Genomic DNA, 24,505 nt, shown 5'->3' with positions numbered 1-24,505 from the left:
GGAAGAAGAAAAATTATAATGAAAATTTAGAAATACTGTTTAATAACAAGGATTATTTTTCAAAACTATCACTTCTTTTTAAAAATATATTAAACAAAATAGCACAAACATGAATATAAACAAAAAATGTTTAAAGGCGGTTAATTTCCAGAGAACAAAGACATTGAAAACAAAAAAAGTATACGAAATTTTCAATTAAATTTTCATTCAATTTTCAAATAACATCACTTTTAATTGATAATTGAAATGGTTGAATAAGTAGTTGATTTTTTTAAACTTTAGAAACCCAAACTTTGTTTGGGTAACCTTAAACGAACGCAAAGCTTATGCGTAGTTAAAAAATAAATATGAAAATTATTGATTATTACAACGATACCACAATCTTTTACAAAATAGCTGTTATAAAGTCAAAGTAGGGAAAAATATTTTCAGAAAGAACTCTGTTGCAGAATTCTTATTATGAGTTCTGATCCTGGATTCTAGTTAAGTTTTCAGGATCAGCACTAAAGATTTAACGGAAACGGATTTAGAATTTTGAAAAAAAATTGAAAGAAAAACTCAAATCCAGAATTGGAGTCTTAAACAGAATTCAGATTGTAAAGTTCAGAAATCAAAATACAGAATGCTGAATAAAATAATAATAGAATATTTCGAAATCGAAGTTTAAATTCAGAATTAATGCTTTGAAATTCAAGACTAAAAATCGGGATTAAAGATTCACAATCAGAATACGAAATTGGATTAAAGAGTTCTACTTCCAAGCATGCTTAAGTATTTAATACCGATTGTTTTGTGAGAATCTTTAAGCCTCTTAGGAATCCAAAACTTGGTCTAGCAGACTGCTATAATATTTCAAATGTTACTTTGGATGTAATATGTTTTCCAAATTTTCAATAAAGAATAGATAACATTATTAAAAGTTTATTAAATGTGTGTCACGTTATCATAATTCTGCATTTATTTCAAAAGCGTAAATTTTCAGTTTACGATCGACACAGTTTTCGCAAATTGAAATACGCTTGAATAACAAGCTATATAAAAAACATTGTATCTTCTCTTCTAGTTCAGCATCTGTCTAAACAAAATTTATATGGAATATTTCAATACCAAACACTGTAGAGGACAAACCATAGTTTGAAATTAAACAACAGCTATTAAAACATTTCATCAGAGTATTTTTTTTCTTTTTTTCAAAACAGTTGTTCATATTAAGTACCAAACTTTTTTGTTGTCTTGACAATTTTGACAATCTAAACCTTTCCATACAATCTTATACTTGACAGTAAAAGATGTTTCACATTTTATGAAATAGGATTATTTTTCTTGCAAAATACAAAAGTCGGTCACTTTGAACAAGATTTTATTCCAGTTGTTTGAAACAGCTGTGGCAATCACAAATTTGTGATCGATTTCGTATAAAAGCAGAAGCTATTCTGCAGATAGACATCACTTGTTTGGCCGTAGATCGACGCTTAACAAATTCCTCCAAAATGTACAAAATTATCTTCTTCCTGGTCGCTGTCTTTGCAGTCGTTGCCATGGCACTCCCGAATGCCGCTCCTGAGGCCGAGCCCGGAAATGCTCAATTCATGAAGAATGTTTTGTCGATCGCTGCAAAACTCACCGGAAAAGCTGTAAGGTCTGGTTAAAGTTTGTTTGGAATAAAATAGTTTAAACGTTGAAATGGTGTCTTTTCAATTAATTAAATGTTTGTGGTCAAAACTATGATCTTTGATTACAGTTTCGAACAATACCCTTTGCATAAGACTTAGAACATTGTCAACAGAGTTTTAGACAAGTTAGACTTTTAGCGCAGACACCAGATACCCAGACTGACCACTTAAGGCTGATTTTGGCGCTTGTTCCGCAGCGCTATCTACGGGAAATCGTGAAACTAACGGCCACATACACAAAAGGAAAAATATCGATATATTATACACACATTTGCATTGTGCTATTTGTTTTTTTTACATCCAGCAATGAACACGGTCGTTTTTGATTACCTACTTTTGATAGAAAAAATAACACGATATATTTCATAAACCACAAAAGAACCATTTTTGAATTAGAGCACATTAACCGAATGTGGTTAAAGAATTCAACCATAAAGCTTATAACAAATACATCGACTGAGGCAGAAATGAAAATTAAATAAAAACTTGAGAAAATAAAAATGAACTTCGTTTGCATCAAGACAGTAAAGTTCTTTTACCATTCAAAATTCGTTTTGATGTTGTGGAAAAGCATTGAATTCGGTAAATAAGTTTAGCTACTGCGAAATTATTGCTTATTTACTGGGCAGCGGCTAAGGAAAATTATAATGAACCTTATTTAATGTTATAATTTATTGAAGAGTGGATTCATTTTGTAAACGAATTACTTCCAGAATATGGTTAAACGTCAATGGTGAAAAATCTTTGAAAGCAAAGAAAATGGATTTGAAACAGATATTTTGAAATGTTCTAAATTCAGTGCATATTTGCCCTTGTTTTTCAACAATTTTTTTTTGAATAAAAGACTTTTAGGATACGGATTAGGAAAAATAGGCTTAAAAAATGATCGCTTTTTAGGTTAATTTTACTCAAGTTCAGAATTATGCCAAAAAGGCCAATACAGTTGTTTTTGACATTTCTCACGCACACTTGTTGGTCGTGTACAAATGAGCAAGGAAAAATAACCAGGCGACAGACACGGTCGTTCCTGGAGTTATTTTTCCAAAAAATATAAGTTTAAGTGAAACAGCATTATATCACGAACACTTCCAGCGCCAAATAAAATTAAAGTTAATAAATCAATATATTCTTCACGATTATTATTCTGATTTTTTTTAATTGTCTTAACAATTGTTCTACTCAATCCAACCAGAATGTCCTCGAACCTTTCTATAGGTACGAGCCCAGAAACAGTTAAGATAAATTGGAACTCAAGTTTTTCAAAAAGTTCCATGTAGTTTGTTTTTTGGTCGCAGTAGACAATAAATCAACCATTGAGATTAAAACGAACGATTCCGAACTCAATGAATTATTTATAGCCTTATTTATAGCCTCAGCCAGATAGAATTCGAAATCAAAACTGAATCCCAAAATTAATTGGCTCTGAACTAAGGACCGGTATAACGTAACGTTTGTATTCTGTTCCAATCGTTCGATCAGTTCGGATGCGTTTCCTCACCGCTGTGACGAAGTTTGGTTTTTTACCAAGTCGGAGTTATTATTTGTCGGTTATTTGCGAAAGTGCATTTTTGTTAGCCCGGAGTGATTTTCCTGCTCATCCCGCTCGGTCGTCAATTGCCGAGACTCGCGCGCTACAACAAATTGGAAAAAAAATTTCCATCGCCATTTGGTTTGCTACCACAAGTATTTGCCATCACCATCTACGGCAATAATCATCATCATCGCCCCCCTGTTCGCCCAAGAATCCGGATTTTTCTACCGTCAGTGTGTGGACAAGCTTGATTATCGTGACCCAGTTGCAGAGCTACGCTACGGGTCGATTCGGTGTTTGGTTGGTCGTGCTCCCCGATTGACGTCGCCATCTTTTTTCAACGGAGGACCACGTGCTCGAAACAATTAACGGACACTCAGGAAAAAAATTGAAGCGAAGCGATAAAAAAAAACAATTGTGAGTTCTTTTTTATTCTTTTTCCCTTTACTTTTTCTATTTTATTTCCCTATTTTTATTTCGATAATTGATTGCTTCGTTCATATTTCTAGCACGGAAGACATTCGTGTCCCCGTGCAGAAATATGAACGAAGGCGGGGGGTTAAACCCCTCAACTGGTAATGATGAGAATATGACTTATGAGAATGAGGAGCATCTGGAGGATCCAGATGCTGCTGGTCCCTCAAATGCTCACGTTTCTCAGCAGGAAAGTAATTCCTCATCTTTACCAGTTGAAAGTAGAACAACCCGGCTCCGAAAATATGCTGACAGTTCATCTTCCGCTGGACCTTGGGTGGTTTTCATCCGGCCCAAAAAGAACGGCAAACCTCTTAATGTGGTACAGATCACCAAAGATCTGGCGAGGTGGTCTCGAGACGTAGAGATTGAGGGCGTGATCACAGAGATGAGTCTGGAGGCTGATTACGTGAAATCCAACGGCGTTGGTAAGTTTAAGAGCCTTGATTCGGCTTCGGTCGAAATCTTGGACTGCCGACAACTCAGAACTGCCAACGTCGTAAACGGAGTCAAAGTGTACTCACCTTCAGACTCATTTCGTGTTACCTTCGCTGGTACCGCCCTCCCTCACTTCGTCTTGATTGACGGAGTTTTAAGGCTTCCTGTGCGACTCTTCGTGCCTCGACCCATGGATTGTAAAAATTGCATCAAGTTGGGGCACACAGCGTCGCACTGTTGCAATAAGCCACGCTGTCCCCAATGCGGGGAGATTCATGGGGCTGGAGCGTGCTCAGCAATAGAGCAGAAATGTGTCTATTGCGGGGGCTCACCTCATGAGATCTCCTCGTGCGAGGCATTTAAGAGTCGCTGGGATAAACAGAAGCGCTCTTTAAAAGAACGATCAAGACGTTCTTATGCCTCTATCTTAAAGAGCGCTTCTCCACTGGCCCAACCTCATTCGAGTAACATTTTTTCTGTGTTGCCAGTTGACAACGAAGAGACGACTGATGAAGACAACCCATTTATTTTTGTTGCGAACTCCCGGAAACGTGTAAAAACAACATCAAAGACACCCAAGATTCCCAAAAAGATCCCTACAATAAGTCGTCCAATAAGCCCCCCTAAAAAACCTTTGCTGCAAAACAAAAAAACCAAACTCCCTCTGGATTCCGCACGATCTTTTCACCACAAATCGATCCAACACCAGCAGGGACCTCAAAGGCCCCCATAACTAATGAGATTTTATCTGATTCATCTTCCCAGTCGGGACTGTTTAAGTTGACAGACATCCTAAACGGTATTTTCTCGTTTTTTAACATCTCTGAATCCATCAAAGGTATTGTTAGTGCAATGCTTCCTGTAGTGAAGACATTTTTGAAGCAATTGATGCAAACTTGGCCCCTCATTTCAGTGTTTATCTCTCTCGATGGCTAATTTAAACCAAGAGGTCGGAGATATCACTGTTTTACAGTGGAATTGTCGTAGTATTATTCCTAAACTGGATCCGTTCAAATTTCTTCTTCATGAAACTAGTTGCGATATTTTTGCGTTATCCGAAACTTGGCTTTCTTCTCAATCTAACATCACATTCCACGATTTTAATGTCATACGTCTAGACCGCGACGATTCTTATGGAGGGGTGCTTTTGGGAATCAGCAAGCGCCATTCCTTCTTTAGAATCAACCTCCCTTTATCGGGAGGAATTGAAGCTGTTGCATGTCATACAACTATAAGAGGAAGGGACTTATGCGTTGTCAGTTTGTACTGGCCTCAGAGAGTTGCAGTGAATCGAAGTCACCTTGAGGACCTGTGTTCAGTTTTGCCTGAACCAAGGTTGATCCTGGGTGATTTCAATTCACATGGAACTGTCTGGGGAGAACAAATTGACGACAGTCGTTCTACTCTTATCTATGATATCTGTGACAGTTTCAATTTAACAATTTTGAACACGGGTGAAAAAACACGGGTACCTAAACCTCCTGCAAGACCAAGTGCAATTGACCTCTCACTCTGCTCAAATTCACTATCATTGGATTGCCAGTGGAAGGTAGTCCCTGATCCCAATGGTAGTGATCACTTGCCAATCAAAATTACAATCACCAATGGGGTCAGCAATTCAAATTCTACATATATGGCATATGACCTTACAAGACACATCGACTGGAAAAAATATTCGGACGAAATAACAACATCCATCGAATCTATGAATATTTTACCTCCTTTAGAGGAGTACCACTTTCTGTCACGTCTGATACATGAAAGTGCACTTTGCGCACAAACAAAACCTATCCCAGATTCATCAGTTCCTCGAAGGCCTCCAAACCCATGGTGGGACCAGCAGTGTTCCAAGCTGCATAAGGACAAATCAAAAGCATTCAAAGATTTTCGAAAACATGGAACTCTCGTTCTTTTTAATACATATGTTTCCCTTGAAAATCAGTTCAAAAAATTGATTAAAGGGAAAAAGAAAGCGTATTGGAGGAATTTTGTGGGTGGTTTATCACGTGAAACATCATTGAGTACCTTATGGAAAGTGGCACGAAGCATGCGTAATCGATCATCTACGAATGAAAGTGAGGAATATTCGCATAGATGGATATTCAACTTCGCACGGAAAGTCAGTCCAGATTCTGCACCAGTACAAAAAATAATCCGGAATGTGCCTCCAGATAGGTGTGGTCTGGATTCCTGCTTTTCGATGGTCGAATTTTCAATTGCCCTCCTCTCTTGCAACAATTCAGCTCCGGGAATTGATAAAATCAAGTTTAACTTGTTGAAAAACCTTCCGGATGCCGCAAAATTTCGCTTGTTAAATTTATTTAATCAATTCTTGGAGCATAACATTGTTCCCCAAGAGTGGAGACAAGTGAGAGTCATTGCTATCCAAAAGCTCGGAAAACCAGCGTCTGATTTCAATTCGTACCGTCCAATAGCGATTTTGTCTTGTATACGCAAGTTGATGGAGAAAATGATTTTGTTTCGTTTGGATAAATGGGTAGAAACAAATGGCCTCCTTTCAGATACTCAATTTGGGTTTCGAAGGGGCAAAGGGACGAACGATTGTCTTGCTTTGCTGTCTTCAGAGATACAAATGGCGTACGCAAAACGTGAGCAAATGGCTTCAGTGTTTCTGGACATAAAGGGAGTTTTTGATGCTGTCTCAATAGAGGTTTTGTCAGACAAGTTGCACTCCCGGGGTCTGCCTCCTCTATTGAACAACATCTTATACGGCTTGCTTTGTGAGAAACATTTGAACTTTGCTCACGGAGATATTGCAGTTAGAAGAACCTCTTACATGGGGCTCCCGCAGGGTTCATGTTTGAGTCCACTTTTGTACAACTTTTACGTAAGTGACATCGACAGTTGTCTCTCTGAAGGCTGCACTCTAAGACAACTTGCAGATGACGGCGTGGTGTCTGTCACAGGATCTAATGAGTTTCATCTGCACAGACCTTTACAAGATACTTTAGACAGATTATCAACCTGGGCTTTGGGGCTTGGGATTGAGTTTTCTCCACAGAAAACGGAGATGGTTGTTTTCTCTAAGAAACGTAGACCTGCTCAACCTAAGCTTCAACTCCTGGGCAGAACGATCACTCAATCGAGGTGTTTTAAGTATCTTGGGGTTTGGTTTGATTCCAAGTGTACCTGGAGGGCCCACATTGAGTATCTGAAAGGAAAATGCCAACAAAGAATCAATTTTCTCCGATCAATCACTGGCACCTGATGGGGAGCCCATCCAGAAGATCTTTTAAGATTGTATCGAACAACCATTCTCTCAGTTATGGAATATGGAAGCTTCTGTTTCCAGTCAGCTGCCAAAACCCACCTTATCAAACTCGAGCGTATCCAATACCGTTGTCTCCGCATCGCTTTGGGCTGTATGCCCTCAACGCATAACATGAGTCTCGAAGTTTTGGCAGGAATACTCCCACTTAAAGATCGATTCAATTTATTATCACTCCGGTTCCTCATCAGGTGTGAGGTCATGAACCCATTGGTGATTGTAAATTTTGAAAGGCTTCTTGAGCAAAATTTTCAAACCAGATTTATGTCTATATACCATGTCCTCATGTCAATGCAGGTAAACCCTTCTCCGTATTCTCTAGCTCGTGTTTGTAGCCCAGACTACGATCATTCTTCTGTCCAGTTTGATTTGTCTATGCAGCAGGAAATTTGTGGAATCCCGGTCCCACATCGCTCCCTTCTGATTCCAAGAATTTTCAAAGCTAAATATAGACACGTCGATGCTGATAAAATGTACTTTACTGATGGATCACTTATAGAGGAATCAACAGGATTTGGAGTGTTCAACGAAATATCTAGCGCCTCTTACAGCCTCGAGTCACCATGCTCTGTGTATATAGCAGAGTTAGCAGCTATTCATTGTGCTTTGGATAGTATAGCTTCAAGGCCAGTTGGGCACTACTTTATTGTAACGGATAGTCTGAGTTCTGTTCAAGCAATCCACTCAATAAAACCGGGAAAGCACTCGCCATACTTCTTCGAGAAGATACGGGATAGTTTGAGTGCTTTATCAAAACGTCGCTTTATTATCACCTTTGTTTGGGTTCCCTCTCATTGCTCGATAGAGGGTAATGAGAAGGCAGACTCTCTGGCAAAGGTGGGGGCGACACGTACCAGCGTGAAATTGCCTTCAACGAATTTTACTTTTTAGTTCGAAGAAACTCTCTTGTCAACTGGCAGCGCAAATGGTACGAGGATGACAAGGGTCGGTGGCTGCACTCGATTATCCCAAGGGTAAGCCTTAAACCATGGTTTAATAGATTGGACCTGAGTCGAGATTTTATTCGTATATTTTCCCGTCTCATGTCCAATCATTATTCCTTAGACGCGGTACTCTATCGTTTGAATATTGCTAGCAGCAATTTGTGTAGTTGCGGCCAAGGTTACCACGACATCGAGCATATTGTTTGGTCGTGCGAGGTCCATCTTGTCGCTAGAACGAATTTGATAGACTCCCTTCGGGCCCGACGAAAACCACCCTATGTTCCAGTGAGAGATGTGCTGGGTGTGATGGACTTGGACTACATGTTCGAAATATATCTTTTCCTAAAAGCTATTGATCTTCGTCTATAATTTCTTCTTATTTTCATATTTCCCTATCTATCTTCTTTTTTCTTTAAAAGTGAACTAGATATAAGCACACAATTGTAATTAAACAAAACGAGTTTGGCTCCTTAAAGCCTAAAGATATGAGCCGTTTCAAATAAAGAATTTACAAAAAAAAAAAAAAAGATAATAAAGATGAATTTAGAACTACTGCCGATAAATTAAATTGATAAATAAAAAAACAACTGATCAAACATCACGTAAGAGTTCCAGTTTTTGAAATTGCTTTACTAACATCTTGGCCAGACAATATTTAAAAAAATATATGTTTACAGTATCTTACAAACTGTCTAAACAATGATATGGATGGAAAGGAATGGAAGGAACACTTCTGCTTTTATACGAATTCAAGGGGCTTTTTTCAAAAACACATGGCAGATATTATAAGTGTAGATAAATGTATAATAACAATCCATATGAAGTTTGCAAACATTTAATTTCCAATTTATTGATGCACAGCAGTTTATTTAACCCTTTAATGCATGACTTTTTTTAAATGAAAATATCAGCTATTGGTTCATTGAAATAATAACATTTTAATTCGAATAACACAACACAACAGGTTTGAAGTCATTATTATGAGTATTATAAAATTTATGGCCAATCAAAGTTACAAAATAATTTTTGAAATTCTTAATTAATTGCAATACGAGTTTGCCAATTTCTTCCAAACCTTTATAATTAGGTGCAGGAAGGTGTTTCTGATTGATTGAGATTAAAAAATTTGTAAGAATTTGCCAATCTGAAGAAATAACATCGATTTTCCGAAAACTACTTTTTTCAAAAAAATAAATAAATTTGATTTTTGCAATTTTTTCCCATACTTTGTTTGATATCTCACACATACATCAGAATATCGCAATAAAAATACCATGGACTGATTTCTTTTAATCTTTAGAATATTTTTTGTGAATACAAAACTAAAAAATTTACACGCGTTTTCGAGATATTTGAATTTTGATTAGTGTTGTTATAAACAACACTATGCATTAAAGCAAACATATTATCATCCAGGTTTTTTACGTTTGTGTTTGGGGGAGGCTTTCTTCAATTGGATCATACACAAGCAAATATAAGCTGAGTGTTCCAAAAAAATGGATTCCGCAATGGTCGATGTTTAGAATACCCAAAAAATCAATCAGGTAATAATACACAATTAAGGTACATCCATTTTTAAATAAGTAATACGAAAACTACCAGTATCCTTATTTGAAAACCAAATTGTTGAACCCGAGCTGAACACAAACCGATAAATTCTTCAAAAAAAAACGCCCTCAAACAACAACGAAGAAAAATGTTTTACAACAACTGTTCGATTACTGTGATACCTAAATTTTGTTCTGTTTTGAAAAATTTATGTCTGTGGCAACTTTGGTTATTTTTATTTGTTTTTCTACGATTAGTTAGAGCTTTCTCCATATGTAGGCGCGCACGGTGTGTCTTCCATTTTTTTTTTTTGGGATGTTAGGTATATTGATTATTATTATATTTGATTAAAGGGTTAAGAAAAAAAAATACACAAATTGTTTCCAGGATAACAATAAAAGTGTTGTCTAGGAAAAGAAAGACCGTAAGAAAAATGATTTTTTTGCATTTTTTGTTCCAACGAAATACGTTAATTAAATTTAAAAAAGCTAAACAAACATTCCATAAGATTTCCAGCTTATCATTTTAATTATATGCTTGAACTGTCAGACACTTTTTTTATCTTTATAGATTGCAGTTCGAATCTTTTATATTTTTAGGTAGGGAAAATTCCAATAAATTTAAGATATTAGATTCAGATTTTATCATTTCTTCAACAAGAGAAACCCTTAAAACGAATTTACAAATATTTCCGGCCTTACGAGCCCAAAAGATTTAGATTTTAGATTCAAATTTTAGACTTAGAATTCAGATTCGGATTTCGAATTCAGATTCAAATTCCAGATTCAGATTTCTGATTCCAGTATTCTGAATTGATATTAACATTATCTGATGCACATACTTTAATATGGATTATGGAAAGTGGGGCGATCCACCCTATCTGGAATATTTTATATTTTTAAGCAATGTTGCACACAATCTTGCACAGTTTCAAAAGATAACCACCCAACTCGTACTCGATTTAGGAAAAAAAATCTCAAGCCGAGAAACGGGTATCTATTTTCGGTAAAAACGATTTATTGCTAACGCTTAACCAATAAAGAAGTAGGTACCTACCAATTCAAGTCCTCACATCCGCAAATATTCCACAAACTTTTTTTTTACACCGAACTTTTCAACGCTTATAATTTTCAGCTCGAAGATGGCGGATTTTTGTTTTGAGATACGGAGTACGTTCACACATTTCAATGCGAAACAGAGTGAGTTCTATGGTGAGTTTGTTTGTTTTCGCTTGGAAGTGGTGTGCTTGCTCCACAATTCTTAAGAAAAGGGCATCCGTTATGGAATAAATTTTAAGTTAGCTTTTAACAATTTTAAATGGAAATATAGTAGAACCGCATTCAAGGTACCTATTATATTGAAGGATAAGCAGGCTTATTTATGCACAATTAACGCATATACATTATTTTCCTTCCAGGTTGACCCAGACAATCTCATGGATGGCTACGTCAAATCGCATCTGACCCGATGGGGTTTGGAGGAATTGATCCCAAAGTTTGCCGGTAAGTATCTCGAAATTAATAGAACGAAAAGTATAGAAAGGCAATACAAAAAATGAAAATTAAAATTTAATGTGAAATTATTTTCTCATAGTTTTTACAAGATCTGCAGTTTACCATAATATATAGCGGTTTACTATAAAAGGTATTTTGTGAGGTTTGAGCTTTCGAGTCATGCTTTTTTTTTAAACGTACATTTATACGGTTGCTTTTTATCGTAAACAAAACACATTTATACGGTTCTAAAGCTCTAAGTTTGTGAGTCTAAAAGCTTGCAAATCCGCGATGCCAGGTAAATTTTTGACGTTTTGTGGTTAGGAAAAAATGTAAACAAAAAGGTTTCGATTAAACTAAAACTCATTTTACTACGGCCTTTTACTTCAGAGATCTCTTAAAAAGTAAGTAGAATCAACTTTTAGGTCTTCTTCTAGTGTTTTAAATATTGATAGCTACTAAGCGATAAATTGAGTTTCAAAAATTGGTGTTTTTGTTGCGATTGAAAACACCTAAGTATTCTAAAAGTTTTTGAATGAAAAATAAGTGATATTTTCACAAAAACTTCCGTTCAAAAAAAAAATGTTGGAGATATTTGTAAGCTAAATTTACGAGAGTTCTGTTTTGGAAAGCATTCTAACAAGGAAAAACCCTGGTTGAAAAAACTGGAATTTTATCCTGTTTTCTGTTCACCGAAGTAAAAAAATTGATGGGTTTTTATGGAATCAACGGAGTGCTAGAGTTGTTTATTGTACTGAAAGAAGATTTAACATGATTCAGATTTTTATAGATCTACTAGCTGACCCGGTGTGCTTTGCTACACCTTCCAAAAATAAATTAAATAATGGAAATTTATTTTCTAAGGCAGCATTTCAAATCAAATTTCTCCATAATCTAGAAGCAAACTCGTTTGAAAGAGAGCTGCAATTGGAGTTTCGAATTTCAGTACAATGATGATTTAATAATACTTTCTTAAAATTAATCTTTAAATTGGTTTTTCAAGATCTGAAACTTTTTTTTTCCTTAATTTAATAAGCTTCATAGAGTTTTAAATGATGTCAAAATCAATGTTTTAATGATATGGAATTACTGCCCTTTCCATCTTCCAATGCAAGAAGTGCTCACGAACTGCTTTAAAATAATTTTAGTATCTGATTGAGGAAACATTTCGCTTTATTTGTCTCATAAGTTTTGATATTATGCCAAATTTAATATGGTTAATGACTTGCCTTCTTCTTTCCGACTCCACCCAGAAGAAGGGAGGATCTCAAATTATTTATGCCAACAAACTCGTATGGAATCCCTTATTGGTTAATATGTTTTCAAGCTATACAACGCAATTCATATGGAACTCCCTATGTCTCTCCCTCTTTTACACTGCAATGCAGAAAGTGTAAATGCAGAAAGATTTTTCTTGCAATATACTTAACTTGGAGATATGACGCATTACAACTTGATGTGATGCTAAACAGCACTTGTCATGGTATGAGGGATTAATCATCCTTCGGGATGAAAATCTCGAGAAAAAAAAACTTTTCATGGCATGACATCTGACGACTTTTTATATTGCAAATTACTATATTTTTATTTGTTAAAGCAAAAAGTGCATATTGAATTCATATGGATAAGCTGTAACTCAATGATTTAAGGAAAAGTATTGTTTTTAAAGGGGGAAAAAATTTGTTTAAATTTTGTTATTCGACAAAATTACCTCCTTTTTAAGACATTTCAGGATTTCAACTTACTAACCTTATCTGTTAATTAATCGATTGAGAAGCAGATTTTCAAAAGTTGAACGGATTGAAAAAAATCTGTTCGTGTTTTGACGGTATAATGAATATTTTTCCGAAAATTTTCATGTAAACATCACACAAAACCTTAAAATGATGATTTTTGTGCCGTTATCTAACTTTTATATTGTGCGAGTTATTAAAGTTTATTTTGCTTTTTTTTAACTTGAATCTTATTTTCAATTCAGATACGCCGGGGCAAATGCAAACGGATTTTACGATAGTTGAACTTTTGTAAATTAAAGAAAAATATGTAAATCTTTAAAACAAATGAATTTTAGTTTGTTGCATAACTAAATCAGTTTCAAACTCTTGTTGAAAGTAAAATATGCAAAAATATTGTTATTTGTCCCGTTTATAAAGGCAAGTTCAAACACAATGCTTTTTCTGAACTTAGTAATTTATATAGCTGACATTTATATCTGATTAATTTGGAATATCCACGTCAGGTTCAACATACGGGATACCCCCTTCTGACCTTTCTAAAGCGTAGATGATTCATGGCTAATAGGCGCATTTGAACTTGTTTCACCATTTGAACTTGTTTCACCATTTGAAATGACATAAGTTAATATTATTTTCAACGCTTTTAGGTCATATTAAAATTTATCAAAAAAAATCTGCTTCCACTGGAATATCAATTAAAAAAATATAAGAAAAACGGATCAAAAGTCTCTTCTATCTAGCCAAAATATGAAAAACAAAAACACAATTATCATGTAAAGTACGTACTTGAATTGTGTGTAAATTCTCTGAATTCGGCCTCTAAATACATCATTCCTCCATTTTGAAGGATAGTTCAGTGTCTGTTCTAAAAAAATCATAAGGCGCTTGATACATCTTCGGTTAAGTTCATGTTCAAAAAAGGATTTCGATCTATTTCTGTTGAAAACACCTTATTATTTTATCTGTTTTCGATATGAATCAAAATTTAACTAATCACGTATTAAATTATTCAACTGTGTGTAAATCTTCCCACTTTCTTTTTTTTTCAAACGTCCACAAAGAGTCTTACCATTATTTCATATACATCAGTATTCAATTCAAATTTTTTAGACAATAATTGCTGCTTTAATTTACACGAAATCAAAAATGTTTCAATTTTTAAAATCGTTCAAATGGTTTTAATTCGATCGTCAAAATATCAATCTTGGTCACATCTAGGCGTCGTTCATTAATATGTGCTGTACAAATGAGCTAGGAATAACGAAGAAAAAAATCACATCAAGGCTTCAAAGCGCCACCACGTGCATTGACAGTATGCTTGGTTGAGAAATACGCGCCCAAATTTTCCCACTAATCAGTATGCTATGCCATGGTTACTATTCTCTCGCGACGTTCATTCGCGACGCCTCAACCTTGGAGACGAAAAAACAAACCCCGCCAAAGGAAAGAAAATCTCGAAAAAATGGATGCCATTGTAATGTATATCCTTATCACACGACTTGACTTATAAAACCTTATTATAAAATTAAGAAATGGGATTTTCCAATTAATAAAACAAACACGCGTTTAGAAGGCTTCCGCTATGTACCACGGGTAAGAATAGAATGATCTTTTATTTCGACATCGATCACGATCGTCGTTCGATCGGATCATGAGAGATCTCATAATCATGAGTTATTTTCAGAGTTCATTTACAGTGTGTAGAATATAAATCCGGACATGACAGTCCTCCGTTTTCAGAAAATACAATATCAGTATGAATAATTAAAGTTTTGATTGATAAGAAAATATTCGATAGCATTAAATTGCTTCTCTTTCTCTAGGCATTTCTTCGATTACACGTTTATGTGACAGCACTTGTAACACCTCTTATGTAACGACTTGCTGAATATCTAGAATCCATTTTGGGAATTGTTTGCTGGGCTCCCTTTAGACCGCGTCCAAATAGGACTGCGTACTGATACGAAGCGTTTTTTTGATGGTTGATCCAGTTGTTCCTCATCATCCGGAAATCCCAAAATATCGTCATCTGATGAGCTTCGTCGGCGTTTGTAAGGTTGTTGGTTTCCCTGCAAAACCTTTGACCGGATCATCACGTTCCACTTTCGTTGCGGGTTGTGTACCATTTTTAACTGGTGTCGATGCGCCATGATAACGTGCTTCTCCAAAGATATCATACGAATTTCTTCGTTTTTCTTTAAGACCGCAATGACTGGAGATGCCCAATCACTCGATTTGACTGGTGTTATGATACCCTGCTTCTTTAGTTCTTGCAAATGAATCAGAAATTTTTCCTTGAGTTTGTATGGTACCTGATAGGCTCTTTTAAAAATCGGTTGCTCCATCTTTTGTTTTATTTCCCCCAGAGTTTTTTCTCTTGTTGCATCCAAAACAACATTATTAATAGATGAAACATGCGAAAAACTGGCCTTCCATTGTGGATAAAAAATTTTCATCCAGTCTCGACCTAGTAGTGGTATAAAATCTTTTTGGCTTTTTAAAACAATCAATTTTTCAATTTTCATCCGATTATTGAGACTAACCAACACTTGAACCTGTCCCAGTACATCAAGTTTGGCTCCATCTACCACGATTAGCTTTTTGTCAAATTTTATGATCGGTAGGGTACGAAAACGTTGTTTGTATAATCTATCACTCATCACGGACACAGCAGAACCAGTATCCACCTCCATGGAAAGACACTGTCCTTCTACCACCGCATCTACGAGACAAGCTTCCGAAATGTTGTTAATTGTTTTGATCATCATACAATTGATTTCGCTTTCCTCACTAGAATCATGTAAACGGAGACGATCAAATTTATCAGTGGGTGAAACGGTTTTTTGATCTTCCTGTTCTACAAAGTTCACGTTCTTTTTTTCGAACCAGCAATCTCTACGCAAATGACCTGAACGATTGCATCTGTTACAAACAGCTCGCGAATGATTAAACTGTTTGCGACTGCGAAAACGGCGATCATTATTTCCCCCTTCGTCCCTACTCCTGCTACGTGACCGGTATCTAGCAAACTTGCCGTAGCGCTGTTGATTATAATCCGTACGATTCCCATATCCGTTCATTTCGAAGTTGTCACGACGACCCAGCCTATTTTTTATTGAAAAAATATCCGCTTGAGCTTCACTGTGCTCACCTATTATTTTCGCGCGTTCCCCAGCTAGCTCATTACTAATAATCATATTTGTTACTTCCTCTAATTCACGATCATCATCCATTAGTAGTTTATGTTGTAAAATTTTAACCTTCAGACCAATGATCAAGCGATCCACGATCGCTTCATTTTTGAACTCCCGAAAATTACATTTTCCGCTAACAATTTAACTGCCAGTACAAAATTTTCAGAACCTTCGTTGGCTCCTTGAAAACGATTGTAAAATTTGTAACGGTGCATTAGCGCTGGCTGTGTTTTATCGAATCGAGATTTTAGTTTACTTATTATTTCCTTGTATTGTAAATTACTGACTTCCTGATTAGGAAACAGCAGTTTTATTTCATCGTAAACGAAATCACCGCTCAACGAAATAAACCAAGACTTTCTGCAATCCTCGGTCACCTTATTTAAATCGCACAGTATCTCAAATCTTTCAACATAGTTTTGAAAAGATCGACCAATATTGTAATGGTCAATCGTTCCAATCATGCTTGGAGCAGTCATTATTGATTCGATAGTAAATAAACTGTGTAAAAATGTAATGAAAGAAAGAATGTAAAATCTGAGTACTCACGCTTCAGTAGAATCTACTACCTGTCGGTGTCTTGCGAAATGCACTATGAGTTGCACCTTCCCAGTCAAACTCGATCGTTCTTCTTGGCTTACTTCACGTCTCACTTGTGACAAGAAGTTCGACGCTAGCGACACAAGAAATCCCCACAAGATTCCACTTGCCTGGCGATCGATCCACAGTTGCAGTATAACTCGCACGCTTTTTCTCACTTGCACTCACAGAAACTTTGTTTCACTGTCTGTGCTGATCAGCGTCGAGTAGCAGGCGTCGGTAGAATACTTCGCTAAGGCAGTCTACTAGCCCAAGGAACTCACGTTGAACACGCTATTCCAGAACAAATCTTTTGTTCTTCGAATAACCCTTTGAGTAACCTGCTGGAAGAAAGGAAAATGGCGTTAAAACACGTTTTATACTTAATCAATATTTTTCACAATATTAATGTGCACGCATAGAATTATTTAATTTTTCTTTAGATTGATCAAATTATTAACGGCGATCTAGCTTTCATGAATTTTTACACTAAGCTACAATCAGATTATTCTCAACTTCAAATCTTTGAGCCAAGCTCCCAAGCAATTCTAGTTCAAGAATACTTACGGACTCACTCTAGAAATATGCTAAATTTCTGTTTGAGTATTTTTACCGTCGTCGCCAGCTGTAATGTATATCCTTATCACACGACTTGACTTATAAAACCTTATTATAAAATTAAGAAATGGGATTTTCCAATTAATAAAACAAACACGCGTTTAGAAGGCTTCCGCTATGTACCACGGGTAAGAATAGAATGATCTTTTATTTCGACATCGATCACGATCGTCGTTCGATCGGATCGTGAGAGATCTCATAATCATGAGTTATTTTCAGAGTTCATTTACAGTGTGTAGAATATAAATCCGGACATGACAGCCATGACTTTTAATTTGATTCCAAAAACTACAAATTTAATTATTACGGACAATTGATGCGACTTTCTGTTATTTTTATTCGATATAAACCGATTCGCATGCCTACAGAATATTCTAAAAATAATTTCATTTGAATCGTTTGGGTCATTCCGGAGGAGTGGTACTACAAACACCATTACAAGAGAATTTTATATAATAGATTTAAGGGTTGTATTCCATTTAAAAAAAATACACTTCTCTTGTGAGTGCTGTTTTCACATTTTTCGTAAATTTTTGGTAAAAAATCAAATGTATTTCCGTCGGCGTGTCTTGCAAGTACCTTCTCATGACATTTTGCCCAATAATTATTGAAAAATAACATTAGGAGCTAATTTCCTCATAATTTTATGTCTGTTCCCGAAAGTTTCCCAAATTCTCTAAACTTTTCTATGGAAGACTTTGTCGTGCTACTGTTTGGTTAATATCTCCCATAGTATTTTTTTTTATTATTTTTTTTTATTGGCTTAACCTCTATACTACATAATCAGCCAAGTGATTCTCCTAACATTAAACATTTTACATATCAATTCCACTTTCTATTATAAAATTTACAATATTGAGGTAAACGTCAAAATCTTTCTGTTTCAGAATAATTTTAGCTCCCATAGTAGGTATTTTGTGTTTTTAGAACTTTAAAATCCAGAAAAATGACGTTTTACATCTATATTTGGAAGTGTTTAAAAGATAAGTTTGCAAATTTTGCTATTGAGTACTATTTGAATGATAGTATCAAAATATATTAAACGTCTCCTATTCCACCGAATCTTATAAGTTCCAAGTCCACCCCTGTGGAATCTCTTTTTGTACAGATTAATTTTGATAATAATGGTTAAAAACACCTAAACATTAATTTTAAATAGACAAAAGCTCATCATTCAATCGAATGATTAATCTTATTCTACTCTTTTTTTTTTAAATTAACTTAGACGAGGAAGTCAACGAACCAGCCTTCAAATGTCTCACCGAGGAAATCATTCGAGAGCTGGTTCCCAAGCTAGGCAAACGTGCTATTTTCAGCAATGCCTACAACTCCTACCGAGAGCAGCTAGCCGCAGCATCCGCTTCAATGCGGCTTCTACCGGTTAGTGAACCGGAAGTGCCACAAGGTGAAACTTTGGTCGTTGCAGCTGACTTGCCAGGGATATTGCAGGAACGGGAAACGGACTCAACCAATAATCAGCAAAGGGGTGAACTCAAAGTAGGAAATAATTTACTCAATAGTTTAAAAATTTTAATTGCTTAGAATCATGTTAATTTTTTGTATTTTTTTTTATTTTAGGATGAAATCATCATTATTCGTGAAGTTAAAATTGAGTCTTCATTGTCGCAAACTTTCTCTTTCTCTGAAAATACAGCAGAAACGCCAGGAAATTCAGAAAATCTCAACCCAACAAGACATTCGGAATTAGCTGTCGAAGCACAGGAAGATGCTAATCTTGTTGAACACTTGTTGGAAGATACACCTCAACAAAGTGATACTCAAAAGTCAACAAGCGACCCAATAACTTTCAGCGTTGCATCTCCATCGGAAGTAACTGATCGGGATCGCGAAACCGTTGAAGCTTTAAGGAATCTTCTACAACAGAGCGATACGCTGAAAGTATTGCTGGGGAAAACTTTCCTCACCAGGTCTCTTCGGAACAATCTGGCTAGGCATATTGCCGAATATTTGTACGATATGTACGAGAACGATTGCAGCGCTAAAGCTTTTCGCCGCTGGGCACGTGCAATCGCTATTATGTTCCCGAACGAAATTGCGGCCTTCTATTATCGGGAGTCGGCTGATAAGTTAAACCGTTCCGGTAGGTTGTACAAATCCTATCGGCACCTTTGCAGTGACATTGAAAGGTAAATATAATTGTTATTTTTTGTTGTTTAAACGAAACTAAAACATTGTATGTGTCTTTAATGCAGAAAATTGTGAAATTTTCCTTGGCTCATCGATCTTGAAGAAATAATTTTAAAAAAAATTAGGAGTATTACTGATAATTCTTAATAATTTGGTAATTTGTGCTATTATTTTTAGACCCATTATAAAAGTTTCCTCCTTTTTGATACAAAGCTATTATGTAGTGGGAGGTTCGAATTCAAACATGTCAATTTATACAAGTTTTGCTTATTTGAAAAACACCTTTTTGTTTAATCTCATTTCAGGGTTGCTAGCGAACCGGGAAAACCGGGAAAAACTTTGGAATTTCATCACGCCACCGGGAAAAAACCGGGAATTTCGGCATCTCACCGGGAAAATTGACATTGAAATTTTTTCACGGAATTTCAAAAATATTTTTATAATTATTTCAAAATTTAAGAGTATTTTTGAGAGTCTCGATGTATATTTATCTCATAAACGCTTATTTTGGTTCATTAGTAAGCAAACGAAGTTTGAATTGTTGTTTTAACTAATTGCGGAGAAATATGATTTATCTCATTTTTTCACTCTCCGCAAGTGTGCTACACTTACAAGCATAACTCAAATGATATAAATTTAGTAATGAAACTATTATCGACAAAACTAAACACAAAACTAACTACAGTCGAACCTGCTTAAGTAAGAGTCCAAAGTACTGAACTTTTTTTTCTGGCTTCAAGAGGTTTCTAAGTTAACCAACCAGGTTCTCTTTTATAGAGGGTCAGCAACAAACAAATGCATTAAAGTGATCTAGAAATGCAACTATTCAATATATATTTGATAAAAATCCACCTGACATCAGTTCGAAGTTCTCTGAGTTAGTTTCAATATGGTACAAAAGTGATATTTTTTCTAATTTACTTGGTCTAGTTAGGAAAACGACTCTAGCTTATAGAGGTATTACACTCTCACTTGAAGAGGTTTTGTGTTTAGCAAAGCTTGAGACTTGATGTTTTCCCTCACAATAGAGGTTTCTCGCACATCCAGGTTCGGCTGTACCCTGCTAAATTAACTTTAAAGATAGTGGTCCCACATTATACTGGAATGAGGTCTCTGTTACATCCCAGCTTCAAAAATTCCCAAGAAATCCCATCTTGGTCTGAGAAATAAGTGGACTTTTGTCCGATGCTGATTTACAAACAGGTCTTCACTGTATGGAATTATGATTTGAGCACCACACCTGAGTCGAACAGTTTACACTAGCGATTTGCAAGCAGTGATGCCAATGTGCCTGAGAACCTGATAAGCCATTGACTTTTCCTTTTTTTGTATCGTTTATTTAAAGAGTCATTAACCAAGTGTTTTCCCCCTCTAGTTTTAGTTTACAGTTTTACAATTTTTCAAATATCACTTGTACAATTCACTTAATTTCAGAAATCTTATTAGGCTGGAACCTTCGAAATAAATAAAGTTTGAAGTAATTTATGTAAATTTCCATAAAACATTCCAGTATATGAAAGACTCGCAAGACCAAAAAAAAAATTAAGAAGATGGAAGTTATTTCACATTTTGTTTTCTTGATTTGATTAAATTATTCGATAAAAAATCATTTGATTTATAAGTTTTGTGCAACGATATAGTATGCAATATTGTACTAGCTTCCGTGAAATTTATTCCAATTAATTTGTTTTTCGCATTTTTATTGTGCCCCCCCCCCCCCCCCCCCTCCTCGCGATGCTCCACTCCGAGTGACAAAAGAAGGATTTAAAATTTGTTCAGGCCTTAATTTTTCTTCCCTTTCTTTGCTATTTTGTAGTATTATTTTTTTTTTTTTTTTTTTTTTATGGCGTTTAAATAGCTCGGGGAGCTGACGCTGGAAATGAAAATTAGAATAGTTTGGAGAAGAAAATTTAAAGTTTAGAGAAGGCAGCGTAGAATAGTAAGCGATCTTGAGACGTTGGTTAAACCATCAAGCACCTCATTATATCCATGGAATATGGATAAAATGCAGTTCAAGATAATAAACCAACCCCTCCCGATACCAGTTGGAGGAAGGACAAGGGTGGGTTCGAGACTGGCCTCTACATACTCCCCAAGCATCTACATACTACGGTTTATAAGCGCATTGAAAATATTAAAAATAAAAAGGAAGGATCTCACCAAGTTACAGGACACCATCTTCAGCAGTTGATTTATGGTTAGATCCTTGGGCTGGCAACCATGTCATGCGAAAGCCAACGTCTGGGTCTCATGATGTTAGGGGATGGCTTGAAGGTTCGCTCAACGTCATCATTGGACCAAATGATTTCTCGGTAGTACATGCCACGATACATGAAAAGAAAACAGAAAAAAAGAAAAGAAAGAAAGAAAAGAGAAAAAAAAGAGTTTTAGTTCATATCATCTATCAATATCTAAGAAGAAGCCTAGCTTAAACTCATAATAAACCGAGATCAAATTAATAGTAGAAGTAAGCTACATTGTTCCTGTCATATCATAGAACCATACTATTTTACCAAAATATGGATGTGAGAGCCTGATTGCTTTTTGAAGCAAGCCTATTTCAAACTAATAAAAATTCTAGCTCAAATTAATAGTAGAAGTAAGCTACCTTATTCCTATCACAACATCATCACAATCATGCGAATTCACCAAAATATGGATATAAGACCCTTTCTTACCGTTTGAGCATTGCCCTACACTACCTGCCTCACATAGTTGAATGCCTACTTTTGAATGAGATAAAAATTGCCAAGACTGTTTGCTTTAAACTATAATACTATCAAAACAACTCAGGTGACAGATCCGTTTCACAAACCTTAAACGACAAAATATCATTTCCATCCAATTAGCCCCCAGTGATTGAAAAAAGCTAGATTTAAGAATAAGCCATCGTAATTCATAAACCGCAAATACACATCCACTGGAGCATTGGGGAGGAATATGGTATTTGAATATGTTAACCTACTCCTTTCTAACTTTCCAACTATTTGAATATATCTGAAGAGAAAAAAAAAACTCCACCTCCGAATGATCTGAAAAATAGAAAAGAACATTAAGAAAAATAGAAAAGAACATTAAAATGACAAAAAAAGGTCAAACAATCATTTCTGATCGGACCAGATTGACCATGTGATTGAGCTTTAGTTAAAAGCCGTGGGACCGACATCTAGGGGTTCCGTTTCACTTATGGTCGGAAGTGATCCGTTGATGCCTATAGCAACACTGAACTGTGATACTCTCACTATTCTATATTTAATGTTGCTATACGTCAAGGTATACCCATTTATATCAAAGTGATATAAATGAGCACTCAATCACGCCCACGGTTCTTTGCTATTTTGTAGTATTATTAAAAATAAAATATATGTAAGGCAACACGCAGAGAAAAGTTGGATTTTGATACAAAACAAAACTGACTTTGATTCAAAACATTCAGTTTTTTGAATCAAACTCCTGTTTTCTTTGAATCAATGAATTATCGTTCTGATTCAAATGAATAATGTTTGAAAGAAAGAATTAATTTTTTGAACTGAATAATTTTGAACTTTGATTTTAAATAAATTCTTTGATTCAAAAGAAATTTGTTCAATTGCACATTTCGTTTAAAACAAAGTAAATTTTCTTCCAATCAAACGTAATTGTTTTCAACAGAAAGGAATAATTTCTTTGAATTGAAATTTTAAACTTAGAAGATATTTTGGATTGAGCAAGAACCGAATTTCGAATAAAGTTTGTCCGGTTGTGTTGAAAATCAAAACTAGTGAATCAGAGATAGCTTTAGGAGGATTCAGGATGAAGAATGGTAAGTGCGTGTTAATCCATTAATCAAAAGGTGAATGTTTAAGATTTTATATAAACTCTTGCATTACAGGACTACGGCAGATTCCGCCCTAAATCCAGCGGTCTGATTATCTTCGGCCCGATCTTCAGTGGTAATACCAGTTGGATGACCACTAAAGCTAGCAACCGGAGCTGCTTCCGAAAGTCTATTGAGCGGCCCAAGAAGAATGCCCTCAGGCCAAAATTAGGACTGGATGATTCAATTATAGTGAACCAGTGCTAGTGTTAATTTTGTGAATAAAAATGAATTTAAAATATAAATTCTTTCTTTTTATTATTCTAAATTCCTAATAGGAACTGCGGGACAACAGAAAATATTTCTTCCGATTGGAATAAAAGGAAAATGGTTCAATGAACCAATCCTTTTAAATCTAAATCTAAATTACATTGTAGCAAACGAGAACAACTTTGCATCAAATGGAACTGTCTTTTGTTTCAAAGCATTTATATTTTGATTCAAAGATTTTTCAAAAGAAAAATTCTTTGAAACAAAGGAAAATGCCTTTGAATTAAAAAAAAAAAATTATTTATCCCAAAATCAAAGGAAAAAAATCCTTTGTTTTTGCGGCACTTTCCTTTGAAATAAAAAATCTTTTCGCTGCGTGAATATAAAACTTGATGTCCATTTTTATCCTTGAATTGTTTCGATAATCTGTAGAAAATGCTGAAAACCCGTAGATTTCGAGCATCGATCCGTAGCTCCGTAGAAATGCTTAGAATCTGTAGAACTACGGAGAAAACCGTAGATCTGGCAAGGCTGGTCACAACCGACAGGAAGATTCCTCCTCCATAGCCAGATTATGAGAGAGAATTGATACCGATCTTATCCAAAATTGCAGATTATTGGATTAAGCCATAAATTTACCTGCTAAATTAACTTTTAGGATAGTGGTCCCACATTATACTGGAATGAGGTCTCTGTTACATCCCAGCTTCAAAAATTCCAAGAAATCCAATCTTGGTCTGGAGAATAAGTGGACTTTTGTCCGATGCTGATTTA

The 24,505-nt window shown here is 35.5% G+C and overlaps 1 protein-coding gene across 1 annotated transcript; it reads left to right on the top strand.

Moving 5' to 3' along the window:
* Positions 1–11,089: 11,089 nt before the first annotated feature.
* LOC129758432 (uncharacterized) lies at positions 11,090–19,755 on the top strand. The gene is made up of 5 exons (XM_055755936.1): positions 11,090–11,242; positions 11,315–11,399; positions 18,743–19,014; positions 19,096–19,664; positions 19,731–19,755. The coding sequence occupies exons 2-5, from the start codon at positions 11,333–11,335 to the stop codon at positions 19,738–19,740; spliced, it is 918 nt and encodes a 305-aa protein (XP_055611911.1). The 5' UTR covers positions 11,090–11,242; positions 11,315–11,332; the 3' UTR covers positions 19,741–19,755.
* The last annotated feature ends 4,750 nt before the right edge of the window (positions 19,756–24,505 follow it).

The sequence above is a fragment of the Uranotaenia lowii genome, chromosome 3 (genome assembly GCF_029784155.1).
Source record: "Uranotaenia lowii strain MFRU-FL chromosome 3, ASM2978415v1, whole genome shotgun sequence".
Taxonomy (NCBI): domain Eukaryota; kingdom Metazoa; phylum Arthropoda; class Insecta; order Diptera; family Culicidae; genus Uranotaenia; species Uranotaenia lowii.
This window is presented reverse-complemented; position numbering and strand designations above follow the sequence as displayed.